Consider the following 14,492-nt stretch of genomic DNA (forward strand, 5'->3'; position numbering starts at 1 on the left):
AAAAAAGAAGTACATCACTGCAGAGAGAACTGGGGGGGCGGGGGGGCGCGTGGGGGTAGATAATTGTGCAACAGTGAATGAATATTTTTTTAAAAAGTAAACTAGAGGAGGGAGAATGGAGGGAGAAAGGTTAAAATGTGCAACAATGAATAAATGAAAATCTAACTTCTCTGTAAACGTTCATTAAAATCAAAATTTCACAATTACAATAAAATTTTATTATAGAAACACAAGGTACATAAATGAAACAAATGCATAGGAATTAATGTATGCAAATATATATACACACACACACACACAAAGCCAGTCTTGGTGATAGGCTTCTAAAAAGGTCAAAGCCAAAAAAAACCCTATTGAACAGTTTCACTCTGCTCACAGGGGATCGCCATGAGCTGCAGTCAATTTGATGGCAACTAACAACAAAAAATTAACGGAAAACAGAATGGCAAAGAGTTCAAGAAACTAAATTTTGGTAAAGGCGAGAGAGTAATAATACCTATCTCAAAAGGTTGTAGTGATGCTATTCAATATTTGTCAAATTCCTACGACAGTGTTTATCACATCTATCTGTGTATATATTCAGTACTATTATGACTGTTCATGGTAAATGCTTGACCTCTCTAGTTACTACAAGAGGAAGGAGCAGCAGTGAGATTCCAGTTCAGAGGGAGGACCAAGAGATAAGCACACAATTCAGACTCTGATTTAACTAAATTTACCTAACTGTCTAAGAATCCAAAACCAATTCAGTTAAGCCATAATAAAGCACACATAAAGCGCATCTGTGAATTTCTGTGCACCCCAAATACTTTTCACTCCTTAAACATATATTATTTTTTGGAATGGAAGCGCTTCAACACCCTGCCCTAGACCAGAAGCACCTCATTCTCATGAATCAGAATCTGTCCCATTAGTGCTCTCCTATGGTTCCTCATTCTGTCAGTAGTCACTTCCCTTTCCTTATATGATAAAGGATGTGTGACTCCAAAGTTCTCTCACAGCTGCAAAAAAGTCACCACATATGTACATCCTACCTAGCATACAATACCGCAGCCAAAGTAAAACTAAATTACTCACACTAAAGGGGCATCAAGAGGCTTCATCACACACATTCATTTTCTCCCTTTCATTGCTGTGAAGTTGGAACAGACATAGCTGACCCTCCAGCAGTTTTCCTATGAACTGCATGGGAGGAAGACTGCCAATCTTTTTTCTGAGAAGTTGCTGATGGATTCAAACTGCCAAAGGCTTGGCCTCTGGGTTAGCAGAGCAAGTAACTATGGACTGTACCACCAGTGCTCCCTATAGTGCACCAGTACACCAGACAAGTCAAAACAATTCAGATTTCCTTCTGAGCTTCTTGTCAGGCTCAGTCCTTCTAAAAGACTGCTTCTCCCAGTCATGGTACAACAGCATACAACAGTCCCCATCTTTATGCCTTTTATTTCAGGCCCTAGTAAGACGCTCTACTCCCCCATCCCATTTCTCCTTTCATATCTATTCCTCATGCATCCCAGATTTCCCTTCAGCACTACAGACACAGTCCTTTGGTATAAAATACTGTGCCTAAATTATGTCCCAAAGCAGACAAAAAGAACACAGAACTCCACATTGACTAGATGACACAAACCCTGTTTACTCGCCAGACTGCCAAAACTCATTTGCTTCTCCTCTTGTAGGTTTATGCAAATACAAAGGGAACTGTGCTTGTGTGAGGCCTACTGCTTCTCCACAGGACTTGCAGAAGAAAGCATTAGAAACTTCCTCTCTATAAACCCAAATAGAACACTTTGTTTATTTTCTCTCAGCATATAGTTAGTAGTCTGTATTTACAGACAGTCATTGTACATCTTTTGGCAAATGTCTTCAAGTTTCTCAGTACAATGTTTCATTAGTCACTGAAGGCAAAGCATTGTACCTTGAATTTACATGCCAAGAAAAAGACTCAGACTGAAAAGAAGACCTTCAGTATCATCTTCCTGAAATATATCGGACACTGTAGATGAGTTAGAAGACACAGATCCAGTTTCCAGGTATACAAATGAACTGAAGTGTGATCTGTCGTCTGTTCTTTAATCTTTCTCTATCTCAGGTTTTCCACCCTGGGAAACAAGGATTGTATTACCTGTCTCTCCTTGAATCCAAACTCTTACTGTGGAATGAAAATATTTATGTTCCTATAATCTGTAAAACAGGGTATGGGAAATTCAGAAAAGTACAAATACTGTTTCTTATTTCTGTTAGATTTGCCATGCAGAAAATCTAGTCTGCATGACTCCCTGTAGTAGTCCCTACACAAACTGTTAGGTAATATCAAGTCGATTATATGTACGACAGGGCAAAACCTTGTCCAATCAGACATCATCCTCACAATCTTTGCTGTGCTCCAGTCCATTCAAGTATCCCTTAGAAAGCAGTGTTGACTTCTCCTTCAACAGATTACATACAGAACAATAATGGAAACCAAGAGGCCAAGCATGACGTTTAGATGCTACAAAGACAAGTCACTGTTTAACAGGATCCATGATGACATGATCACCCTAGACACATTACCTCTGATACATGATAGTTTTACCTCAAAGAAACTACCTCAATACGTAAAAGCATTTACTCACTCAAGATTTAAAAAAAAACATGAACTCTTCTGGGATATGTCACAATAGAGGTTGCTTTGTGATGACCCTTCAATTAAGGAATAGCAAAAGAGTAACAACAGATATATGAAGTATAATACATTTTAAGATTTCAGGCAGTTTACAATCCTTTTTCAGTCACTGGCACATTGCTAAACCTAAAATTCTAGGCTCTACTACTCTACAAGGGATACACTATAAGGGATTATTAAAATGCAAATACTAGTTTTCACTAAACTCAATTTAGAAACATCCCAAACTTCTTAATTATTACATTTTCGACTCTGTCACCCTTTATTCTGTAAGTCTGCTTACAACAAAGAAGTTTACTATTCAGTCTAGGCTCTCTACCAGGCCAAGATTTTCTTTGCCTCAGTAAATATATTCTATCTTTGGTATCAATCTGATACTGAATTATATTTTCTTATTGAGCTACACTAAGTTTTAGCACCCTAAACAATGAATCATGTGAGCCAATCATCTTCACACTCCACCTCACAGACCTCACTGTAACAATATGAATCTTACAAAATGTCACACACTCATACATGGATCAGTGGCAGGCAAGTTAAGAGCCACTTTCATGACTGAACCTCACAGCTCCTACCTCATCTAAAGGAAATGGCATTGTGTAGAGAACAAAGCACTGGGCACAGAAAACAGATGTAATTAGAGACCAGCTACTTACTGTGTGGATCATAACAAATTATGGCTAACATTGAGAAAAATGAAAATTCTAGAACACTTAATTGTGCTCACGCAAAACCTGTAAACAGACCAAGAGGCTATAGTGCAAACAGAGCAAGGGTTTTAAAATTAAGAAGGGAGTGCACCATGGTTGTATTATCTCTCCATACCTATTTAATCTGTTTGCTGAGTAAATTATTTGAGAAGCTGGACTCTACGGAAAAGAATGAGTCATCAGGATAGGAGGAAGACTCATTAATAACCTTCATTATTTAGACGACACAACCTGTTTACTGAAAGTGAGGAGGACTTAAAGCACTTGGTGGGGTTAAACATAGCAGCCTTCAATATGGACTGCATCTCAGCATCAAGAAAACAAAAATCCTCACCAACATATCATGATAGATGAAGAAAAGATTCAAACTGCCAACAACTTCATCTTACTTGGATCCACAATCAATACAATACACTTGGTACCAGTAATAAGGAGATCAGGAGACATACTTGACTCGGAAATATATAGTCAGGGAACTCGCCAAATAATTGGGGTGCAATGATGTTAGTTTGAAGACGTAAGGTGTGTCAGATTCAGGCCACAGTCTTTTCAATTACTTGCTATGCATCCGATAGCTGGACAATGAATAAGGAACACAGAAGAATAGATGTCTTTGAACAAAGAGAAGAAGAGCTGGAGAAGAGTACTGATGGACTGCCAAAAGAACAGAGGAAGGGGCAGCCAGAGTGCTCCTTGCAGGCAAAGATGACAAAGCTTCACCTCAAATTCTTTGGCCATGCTGCTAGGAGACACTATTGCTTGGAGAGGGACATTATGCTTGGATGGGTGAAAGGATGTCCCTCCAAAAGAGAGGAAGACCCTTAACCAGGTGGGTTATGAGTAGTACTCAATTTGACGGCATCTAACCACAACTTCTAAATCCTGCTTCAATTTCTGGCAGTTCTCTGTATACTGTTCTAGCCGTTTTTGAACAATCTTCAACAGTATTTTGCTTGCATGTGATATTAACGATATTGTTTGATAGTTTCTACATTCAGTCAGATCCCCTTTTGGGCAATGCAAACAAATATGGATCTCTTCCAATCTGTTAGCCAGACAGATGTCCTCCAAATTTCTTAGCATAGACTGGTAAGCACATCCAAGGCTGCATCTGTTAACTGAAACAAGTCAATTGGTACCCCATTGTTTCCTGGGGCCTTATTTTTTGCCAATGCCTTCAATGCAGCTTCCACTTCTCCCTTCATTACCACTGGCTCCTGTTCATAACATACTTCCTGAAATTTTTCAGCGTCTATTGAGTCCTTTCTCTGCTTGCTGAAACTGAGGAGGACCTCATGCACTTGCTGAGAAGGGTCAAGGACTGCAGCCTTCAGTATGGACTGAGGCTCAATGTCAAGAAGACAAAGATTCTCACCACTGGACCAATTGGCAGCGTCAGGATGGATGGTGAAGAGATTGAGATTGTTCACAGCTTCAGTTTGCTCGGCTCCACAGTCAACACTCTTGGCACCAGCAGTCAGGAAATAAAAAAGCGTATTGCGATGGGAAAGTCTGCTGTTAGGGACCTCTCTAAGTACTCAGGAGCAACGGTGTCTCTCTGGAGACTAAGGTGCGCCTGATACAGGCCATGGTATTGGCAATCGCTTGCTATGCATCAGAGAGTTGGACAATGACTAGGGAGGACAGAAGGAGAGTGGATGCTTTTGAGCTGTGGTGCTGGAGAAGAGTACTGAATGTACCATGGACTGCCAGGAAAACAAACAGATTCATCTTGGAGAGGATTAAACCAAGCTACTCCTTGGAGGCAAGGATTCTGGGGCTTCATCTGACATACTTTGGACATGTTGCCAGGAGGGACGGGTCCTTGGAGAGGGATATCATGCTTGGGAGGGTGGAGGGGACAGCGCAGGAGGGGAAGACCCTCTATGAGATGGACTGATTCAGTGACTGGGGTAATCGGGATGGGTGTGTCAAAGGCAGTGCGGTTGGCGCAGGATAGAGCAGGGTTTAGGGCTGTTGTGCATAGGGTCGCTATGAGTCAAAAACGACTCGACGGCACATAACAACAACAACATGAGTCCTTTCTAGTACAATGATTCTGTGTATTCCCTCTATGTTCTTTTGATGCTTTCTGGATCATTCAATATACTGTCCATGACATCTTTCAATATCGCAACATGAGGCTTGAATTTGTTTTTATCAATAATCTGCATTATGCAGATGACACAACCTTGCTTGCTGAAAGTGAAGAGGACTTGAAGTACTTGTCACAGATCAAGGAATGCAGCCTTCCATATGGATTGCATCTCAATGTCAAGAAAACAAAGATTCTTACCAGTGGCCTGATAGGCAAGATCATGATGGATAGAGTCAACAGCTTCATCTTGCTTGGATCCACAATTAACACCCTTGGTACCAGCAGTCAGGAAATAAGGAAACGCACTGCACTGGGAAAATCTGCAGTCAGGAAATTCTTCAAATTATTGTGGAGTAATGATGTCAGTTTGAGTATTAAGGTATGTCTGGTTCAGGCCATAGTTACTTTCTATGCATTTGAGAGCTGGACAAGAAACAAGGATGACAGAAAAAGAATTGACAACTGTGAGCTGTGGTATTGGAGAAGAGCACTGAACATCTCATGAACTGCCAAAAGAACAAACAAGTATGTCTTGAAGAGGGTGCAGAGTGCTCTCTCAAGGCAATAATGAGGCTTCACCTTTTGCTAGGAGGGGCTATTCCTTCAAGATGGACATGATACTGGGAAGGATGGAGGGTCCGCAAAGGAGAGGAAGAGCTTCAACCAGGTGGACTGACACTGTGACTGCCACATGGGCTCTTGTGTGTCAGGAAGTGTAAGGATGGCACAAGATAGAGCAGAGCAGGGCTCAGGTCTTTTGTTCATAGGGTCACTACAAGTTGTATTTGACTAGATGACACCTAACAACAACCACAACTTAGTATGAGATCTTAGTTCAGTTTCCTTATCTTTGAAATTATTATAATACCAACTTTATGATGTTACTGTGATGACAAAAGAAGAAGAGCCAATGTAATAAGCATTTTATAAACTGTGCCACACAAATTTAAGTTACCTATCCTACCTGTAAGGGGCTCTGGTGGTGTAGAGTCTGGTGGCAGTGGTTTGTGTCAAACTACTAACCAAAAAGTCCATGGTCTGAATCTACTAGCAACTCCACAGGAGAAAGATTTACCACCTCAGAAACTCAACAGAGGGTCACTATGAGTCAGAACCAAGTCAATGGCAGTGGATTTGGTTTGGGTTTGTTCTACTTGTGGATTTGTTAAAAATTCAAAATAATCTCTCAAGGAACTGATTATCCAACATTAAGAATGTAACTTGTTGACCTGCTAACTAAATTGCTTCTGAGTCCCACTTTCAGCAATTTCGCCTCCCAATGGTTAAAAAACAAGCCACACAACACCACGCAAGAGCAGGACAGGGAGCAATGGCAGAAATGAAGACTTGTGTGTACTCATAGTACACACCATAAATGGGGCAGGATGCTCTATTACAGTATTTGGGTTGAAACATAATATCAAAGGTCAAAGTTCTCCTATGGAGACCATGACAAAATGTTGTAAATTACTAAAACACGGGTTTCCTCTTCCATACAAAAGTAGAACATTTTAAAAAAATCTCTGTGAACTGAAATAGTATAAAGTGAAAAAGCAATTACCATTAATTTATATGGAAAATAAAGGCATCATTCTCAGATCCAAAAAAATATTCTTCCAAGTAACACACTTTAAAAAAAAATAATACTAACATGAAATATTCACAGACACAGTACAGGCCATGCTGGTTTGACACGGAGATGCTAAGTAAGGGTGCCAGAATAGGTGGATGATGTTATCTTCACTGCTCCAGGTGTGTTCAGCCTCTAATATTACCCCACCAACAAATAAATGCTGATTTCCCTTTTCCTTTCAGATGAAAAGTGAAAATCTTCTTTCAACTTCTTTCTGATAGAGAGAACAGTACTAACCTAAATCTTTTGTAAGAGAGAAATGGCATAAAGAAAACTTTTGAAAGGCAGGAGGCACCTAATAATGAAAATTAAACACAAGCTTCAGGGAGCTCTGGTGGCCTAGTCTGTAGAGCTGCACAGCTAACACAAAGGCCGTGCCACTCTGGTGGTTCAAATCTATCAGGAGCAGCTCAGGGGGGGAAAGATAAGTCAGTCACCTCCTGCAAGGTTCACAGCCTCAGAAACCCAAAGGGTCAGCTACGAGTTGCTTCTAACTCAACAGTAATGAGATAGCAAGTTCAGAAAGTTTATTAATCTTCAAAGTGTTCTTCAGGCATTAATTAATCTTCACTGCACCTTAGCATCAAAGAATTCTCATATTTAATTACATACAACCACAGGAAGAATCTAAAGCAATTGAGATGTGCCATTTTAATAAGACAGTTCAACAAATAATTCATCAAATACGAAGGAACATCAGCCTTATACCAGCGCAATCATCCCAATGACATTGCAGCCAGCAAGATCTCTGGCAACCTCAACCTCCACAGCAAGGAGCCCAGAAGTAAAAAAAAAAAACTTTTCTGAGAAATGGGCAGTAGCTATTACAAAGCAATACTCAACCCTCACATGGAACATTAAGTGAGTTTATTGACAACATTTTCCTTATAGGGACTATGTCCAGTATGTGTGTCAAGAAAGAAGGTGAAGATCGAGGAAGGCAATGATGTATAAACAGGATGGTCAGAGAAGGCCTCATTAAGTTATATCTGAGTAAAGAACTGAGACAAGGAACATGCTTATATAGGGGCACTGTGTCCCAACAAGCAGAGAAGCAAAGGCAAGAATCCTGAGACGGGGTTTTGGCTTCTGCGTTCTCCGTAAGCTCATTAGACTTCCCTTAAGATGTCCTATTCCCACTCCGGCTGTGCCTCAGTCAGCACTCTGTCACTGTATAAGGTTAGCATACAAAAATCAGTCTGGTTCCTCTATGGTAACAAAGAGAACTCTGAAGAGTACATAGGAAAACAGTACCATTTATTTACAACAACTGAATCGCCCGACTTCAGGTTCAGCATATTCTCCCAAACACCTAAGCTTGAATCATTTTCTGTGCATTATTCTCTTATTTTTCCAGTAACCAAGGCATACTGTAACACAATACCTTAAAAATGTTAACATCTTTCTCTTCCCTACATTGCTACCAACACCACAGCCCAGAATTACAGACATTACAAAACATTAAGATTGGATCACTGCGATCATCAGTATAATTCCATGTTACCAGAGGCTATCTTACTTAAGTCTCTGAAGTATCAAATCAAAGATCTATACTTGGGCTGTCTTCACTTCCCACTGCTCCAATCCATCCTGCACAGATGAATGCTCCTTACACACTGCCTTAGGTTACTCCCCTCCCACTCCACAATACCTACAACATCTCTCTGCTGAACAGCCTCTTGTCACTGCCCTATGTACACACTAAGCCCATTTCATGCTCGAAATCTTCATTCTTGTTCTTTCTTTTGATTTGCCTTCTCTCTTATCATCCCAAACTTTTCTTACCTTTCAAATTTTTTTCCAGTGAGTTTTCCATGTCTCTGCTAGCCTTCACTGATTTATCCTTTCTAGAATTTGTACTGTATTTAGTAGTTTGTCATAAATTCTAGCACTTGTACTCTCTTTCTCAACCTCTCCACCTTACAAAACATCACTAATATTCCTTTACATATTCATTTACTCTGTTTTCTTTCACTGTTGAGCTAAAAGTTGGTGATAGGGATTATGGTTTTGTCTCTCCCAAAAACAGCTATGATATTTCAGCAGTTACTGTCACATAAGATATTGTATCCATTCAGAGGAACCCTGGAAGAAAGGTCTGGCAATCTTCCTGCAAAAAAAAAAATCAGCCCTTAAAATCCTATGGACGCGTATGTAAACAACATGAGCTGGAATCAACCCAGCAGCAACCACTTTTGTTCTGCATTCATACTTTACCTGATCAGATCATTACTATAATCTTATGCCACTGGTGTTATTCCTCCTAGTTGACAGAAGGAAAAATAAAGGCACAAAAGTTAGGTTTAAGTTACACATCTCGGAAAAGAACTGCTGAAATTCAAGCCAAAATCTGTCTTCTACAGCTGGTAAAGGAAGCGCTGGTGACAAGCTGTGTCTGTTGGTTCAACCCCATCACTGGCTCTATGGGAGAAAAATGAGCAATCTCCTCCCAAGCAAGTTATATTCCTACAGAGGTTCAGCTGTGAGTCACTTCTCATTTGATGGCAGTGAGTTTTTTTGGAGTTTGAAGCTGTTATAAAGCAAATTCTGAGTATTTGTTGAAATTATCTCAATTTTCATGCGAGTTGATGGTATTATCACTCCAAGTAATCTACAGGTAGTAGAAATCATGCCAGAAGGCTTAGGGAGTGGAGTGAAGAATTCTTTGCTGGGTACCCATTATGTGCTAGGCTCCGTACCAGGCATTTCATGTCTAGCATTTAATTTTCTGTGAACATTCCCATCTATAAATTCTCTTCAACAAATATTTATTGTAATCTTCCTTCAGAGATCTATCCCAAATTTATCCAGAAACTTAGAACTCTCAAGTGGAGCACAAATGCCTGCAGGAGTGATGAGGGTGATATCTATTTTGGCTCAAAGAGGACAAAGGCCTCAACTCTGACAAGCTGGAAGGGTGAAAACCCTGAGCTTCAGTAAGCATTTCTTTACCAAATACCTTGTCATCCTCAATCCAGATCACTCTGATCTTCACACCAACTCTCACAATCTCAATTTTTAAGCATTACAACTCAGTTTTTGTTGTTTTGGGCTGTCCAGTCAGATCCAACTCACAGCTGACCCTCCAGTGGAATCACGGAAGGAGTCAGGGAGGAATTTGCCCATCTTTCTTCCGCGGAGCAGATGGTGGATTTGAACCTCATGCCTTTGCAGACTGCAAAGCAACTTCTTACCACCAGGCCACTAGAGTTCCCTACACAACTCATGTATTACACACAACTCAGTAGTACTTGGTAAAAGAGACAAAGAAGTTGACATTTTCTCTACTTTACAAATAAAAAAAATTATCCTAATAAACAAAATTACCACTCGAGGTCACAGGACCAGTGGCAGAATTGGTGACTAGACTCCTTAGTTTGCCGACTACCCTGTTCCCTCACCACTCAGAGATGCTAACAAATTCATCATGGTCTTGCAGGATCACTATAAAATAGCAAAGATTCCAGACTCATTTTCTTTGTTTTGTATGCCTACAGGCCACTCAGTTTTGTATTATTATATTTCAAGTAAATGTGGATTAATGTACAGCGCCTACCACTTTTTGTCTATGTGGCACGAGCAAAATCATTTCACATTCCCGGGCCTTCAATTCACTTATATCTTAATGAAGATGATGATGATAATAATAATAATAATAATAACAACTAACCAACCAAACCCACTGTCATCAGTCGAGCTTAGCTGTGATCGATCCTGTGGGTCAGAGGTGACTGCTCCCCTGGGCTCCCTAAAGCATCATCTTTACAGAAACAGACCGCCTGCTTTACAGCAAGCACCTCTCTACAGACGCACATCTTCCTGCCGCGGGCCGATCGGGGATTCGAGCTCCCCACCAGGCAGCAGTCAAGAGTCTAACAACTGCGCTACCAGAACTCGTCGGCGAGAATCTAAGTGCCTGTCAAGTGATGTCATAAGAAGTAAAGGCGATAATGAACGTGAAACGCCTAGCTCTTTATAAGGCCCATGGCAGGCATTCGGTCATGATGGGGTCCCCTCCGCCCACACAATGCTCGGGGTTCGCTCACCACGACCACGCGGTAGAGAACTGGCCCCTACAGAGGCCTCCACGCGGTCTCCAGGATTCGTAGGCCCTGACCAGCAGCGCTGCCGTACCTGCATGGAGTCGGCGCTGACGATCTCGCCTCCGAGCCGCTGGCCTAGCTGCAGCGCCAGTGTGGACTTGCCAGTGCCGGTGGCCCCGAGAATCACTACAAGAGGCAATGTCCGTTGCAAGCCCCGGAGGCCTGAAACCACAGGAACAACTCGTGCAGCCGCCGCCGCCGCCGCCGTCGCCGCCATCTTGAGGGAGTCTGCGCTTGCGCCGGAGGAGCTGTCCCCATGGCAACCGTCGTTGCGCCTGCGTGGAATTCCTGTTCTAGGAAGACGCTATGAAGCGACAAAGTATTCAAGACTGGAAGGCTCACAGTTTGAGTCTCATCAGCTAACTCCTTTTGGGATCCTCCACAGTCTTCTCTGTTAAATGAAGGACGGCATCTCTTTCAAAACTAGATCTGTTCTCATTGTTAATTATACGAACCTAACACTTGATCGTTCTAATGCGAAACTTATACTTGGACCAGGAAGCAGTCGTCAGAACAGAGCAAGGGAACACTGCATGGTTCAAAATTGGGAAGGGCGTACGCCAGGGATGCATCCTATCGCCATACCTTTTCAACCTATATACAGAACAGATTATCCGGGAGGCTGGGCTCTATGAGGAGAAATGTGGGGTCAGGATTGGTGGACGATTTATCAACAATCTGCGTTATGCGGATGACACAACCCTGCTTGCTGAAACTGAGGAGGACCTGAAGCGCCTGCTGCGGAGTGTCAAGGACTGCAGCCTACAATATGGATTGAGGCTCAATGTCAAGAAGACAAAGATTCTCACCACTGAACCAACTGGCAGCATCAGGATGGATGGTGAAGAAATTGAGATTGTACACAGCTTTAGTTTGCTTGGCTCCGTAGTCAACAGTCTTGGCACCAGCAGCCAGGAAATTAAAAGGCACATTGCCATGGGAAAGTCTGCTGTTAGGGACCTCTCCAAAGTGCTGAAGAGCAGTGGTGTCTCTCTGGAGACTAAGGTGTGTCTGATACAGGCCATGGTCTTCGCAATCACTTGTTATGCATCAGAGAGTTGGACAATGACCAAGGAGGATAGAAGGAGAATTGATGCCTTTGAGCTGTGGTGCTGGAGAAGAGTATTGAGAATACCATGGACTGCTAGGAAAACAAACAGATTTGTCCTGGAAAGGGTTAAACCGGGTGGCTCCTTGGAGGCAAGGATTCTGAGGCTCCGTCTAACTTACTTTGGACATGTAGTGAGGAGAGACCGGTCCTTAGAGAGGGACATCATGCTTGGGAGGGTGAAGGGACGGCGCAGGAGAGGAAGGCCCTCTATGAGGTGGATTGATTCAGTGACTGGGATAATTGGGATGGGAGTGTCAGAGACGGTGCGATTGGCACAGGACAGAGCGGAGTTTAGGGCTGTTGTACATAGGGTCGCTATGAGTCGCAGGCAACTCGACGGCACATAACAACAACAACAACAGTTCTTTTTCTACTTGCGCGCCAAAAACTATCTGGCTTGTTAAAGAACTGTTGGAGTTGAGAACTACCCATTGCAACCGTAGGAACAACAGATCTGAACCCTGCCGTATCCTGTGCCATCCTCACGCTTCCTGACACGTTAGCACCCAGGCTCCAGTCACCATGTCAATCCACCTGGTAGAGGGCATTCCTCTCCTTCGCTGACCCTCCACCTTTCTGTGCATCGCGTCCCTCTCGAAGAAATAGGCCCTCCTAGCAACATGCCCGAAGTAAGTGAGGCAAAGCCTCGTCATCCTTGCCTTTAAAGAGCGCTGCACCCACTGCATGACATGTTTGTTCTTTCTGCAGTGCACGAGATATTCAGCGCTCTTCTCCAACACAACAGCTCAAAGGCATCAATTCTTCTTCTCTCATCTTTATTCGTTGACTAACTCTCAGATGCATAGCAAATGATCAGAAAGACTGTGGCCTGAGTCAGACGCACCTTAGTCTTCAAACTAATTCCTCAATAATTTGGAGAGGTCCCTAACTACAGACTTGATCAGTGCAGTCCATCTCCTGATTTCCTGACTGCTGGTACCAAGGGTGTTAATCGTGGATCCAAGGTGAAGATGTTGACAATGTCCATCATGATATTGCCTATCAGTCCAGTGGTAAGAATCTTTGTTTGCTTGGCAATGAGATGCAATCCATAATAAAGGCTGTATTCTTTGAGTTTCTGCAACAAGTGCTTCAAGTCGTCCTCACTTCCAGCAAGAAAGGTTGTATCATTTAGATAACACAAGTTATTGACCAGTCTCACTCTGATCCTGATGCCACATTCTTCGTCAGAGTCCATCTTCTCAGTTTGCTCAGCATACGTGTTAGATAGGTATGGTGAGAGAATACAACCCTGAAGAACTCCTTTCTTTATTTTAAGCCAATTTAGTATTACCTTGCTCTGTTCGCACAACAGCCTGCTGGTCCAGTGGCATTATGCAGTATTTGTCCTTTTGTGACTGAGATATTTCACCCAGCATACTGTCCTCCAGGGTCACCCATTTTGTATAACATTTCATGAGTTCATTGTTTTTCAGTGCTGCATAGGATTCCATTGTGTGACTATACCACAGCTTCTGTAGCCATTTATGTGTTGATGGGCACTTTGGTTGTTTCCATCTCTTTGCTAATGTGAACAACATAGCAATAAACATGGGTGTGCAAATATCTGTTTGGGTGTCCGTTATTTCTTTATAGTATATTCCCAGCAGTGGAATTGCTGGGTCAAATGATATTTCTATTTCCAGCTTTTTGAGAAAGCACCATATTGCCTTCCAGAGTGGTTGCTCCATTTTACACTTCCAATAGAGAATAAAGATTCCAGTTTCTCCATAATCTCACCAGTATTTGTTGTTTGCTGCTCTGTTGAATTTTGCTATTGTTACTGGAGTGAGATGACATCTCATAGTTGTTTTGTCAAGAACATCTTAAAAATAGGTTTGAAGCATTGAACACAAATGATCAAAGACCAGAGAAGCTGTGGATGATAGCAAGGATATCATCCATGAAGAAAGCAAAAGATCATTACAAAGACAGAGGAGAAAGAAATGGATGTCAGAAGAGACTCTAAAGATTGCACTAGAGTGTTGTGAAGCCAAAACAAAGGGGAAACATGCCAAGTATAGCTCATAGTGACCCTTTAACAGATTGGAACCTTACCCTCTTCTGTACCATCCTCATGATTTCCAACATGCTCTAGTGGACTGTTAACAGTTACTGTGTTACCTCCTTTGTTGACTCTCTAGCTTTCCCAGCATGATTCCTGTTCAAAGG

General features: G+C 42.1%; 1 protein-coding gene across 1 annotated transcript in view; it reads right to left on the reverse strand.

The window, feature by feature from the left end:
• Window positions 1–11,390, reverse strand: part of TRIT1 (tRNA isopentenyltransferase 1) — a 78,605-nt gene extending 67,215 nt beyond the window's left edge. Inside the window, exon 1 of the mRNA XM_006886596.1 lies at window positions 11,241–11,390. Coding sequence (XP_006886658.1) covers window positions 11,241–11,246 — 6 coding nt within the window. The 5' untranslated portion in view covers window positions 11,247–11,390. The remainder of the gene's footprint in view (window positions 1–11,240) is intronic.
• Between the last annotated feature and the right edge of the window lie 3,102 nt (window positions 11,391–14,492).

This window comes from Elephantulus edwardii, unplaced genomic scaffold (genome assembly GCF_000299155.1).
Source record: "Elephantulus edwardii isolate Elephantulus edwardi_28Jun2011 unplaced genomic scaffold, EleEdw1.0 scaffold00049, whole genome shotgun sequence".
NCBI classification, from domain to species: Eukaryota; Metazoa; Chordata; class Mammalia; order Macroscelidea; family Macroscelididae; genus Elephantulus; species Elephantulus edwardii.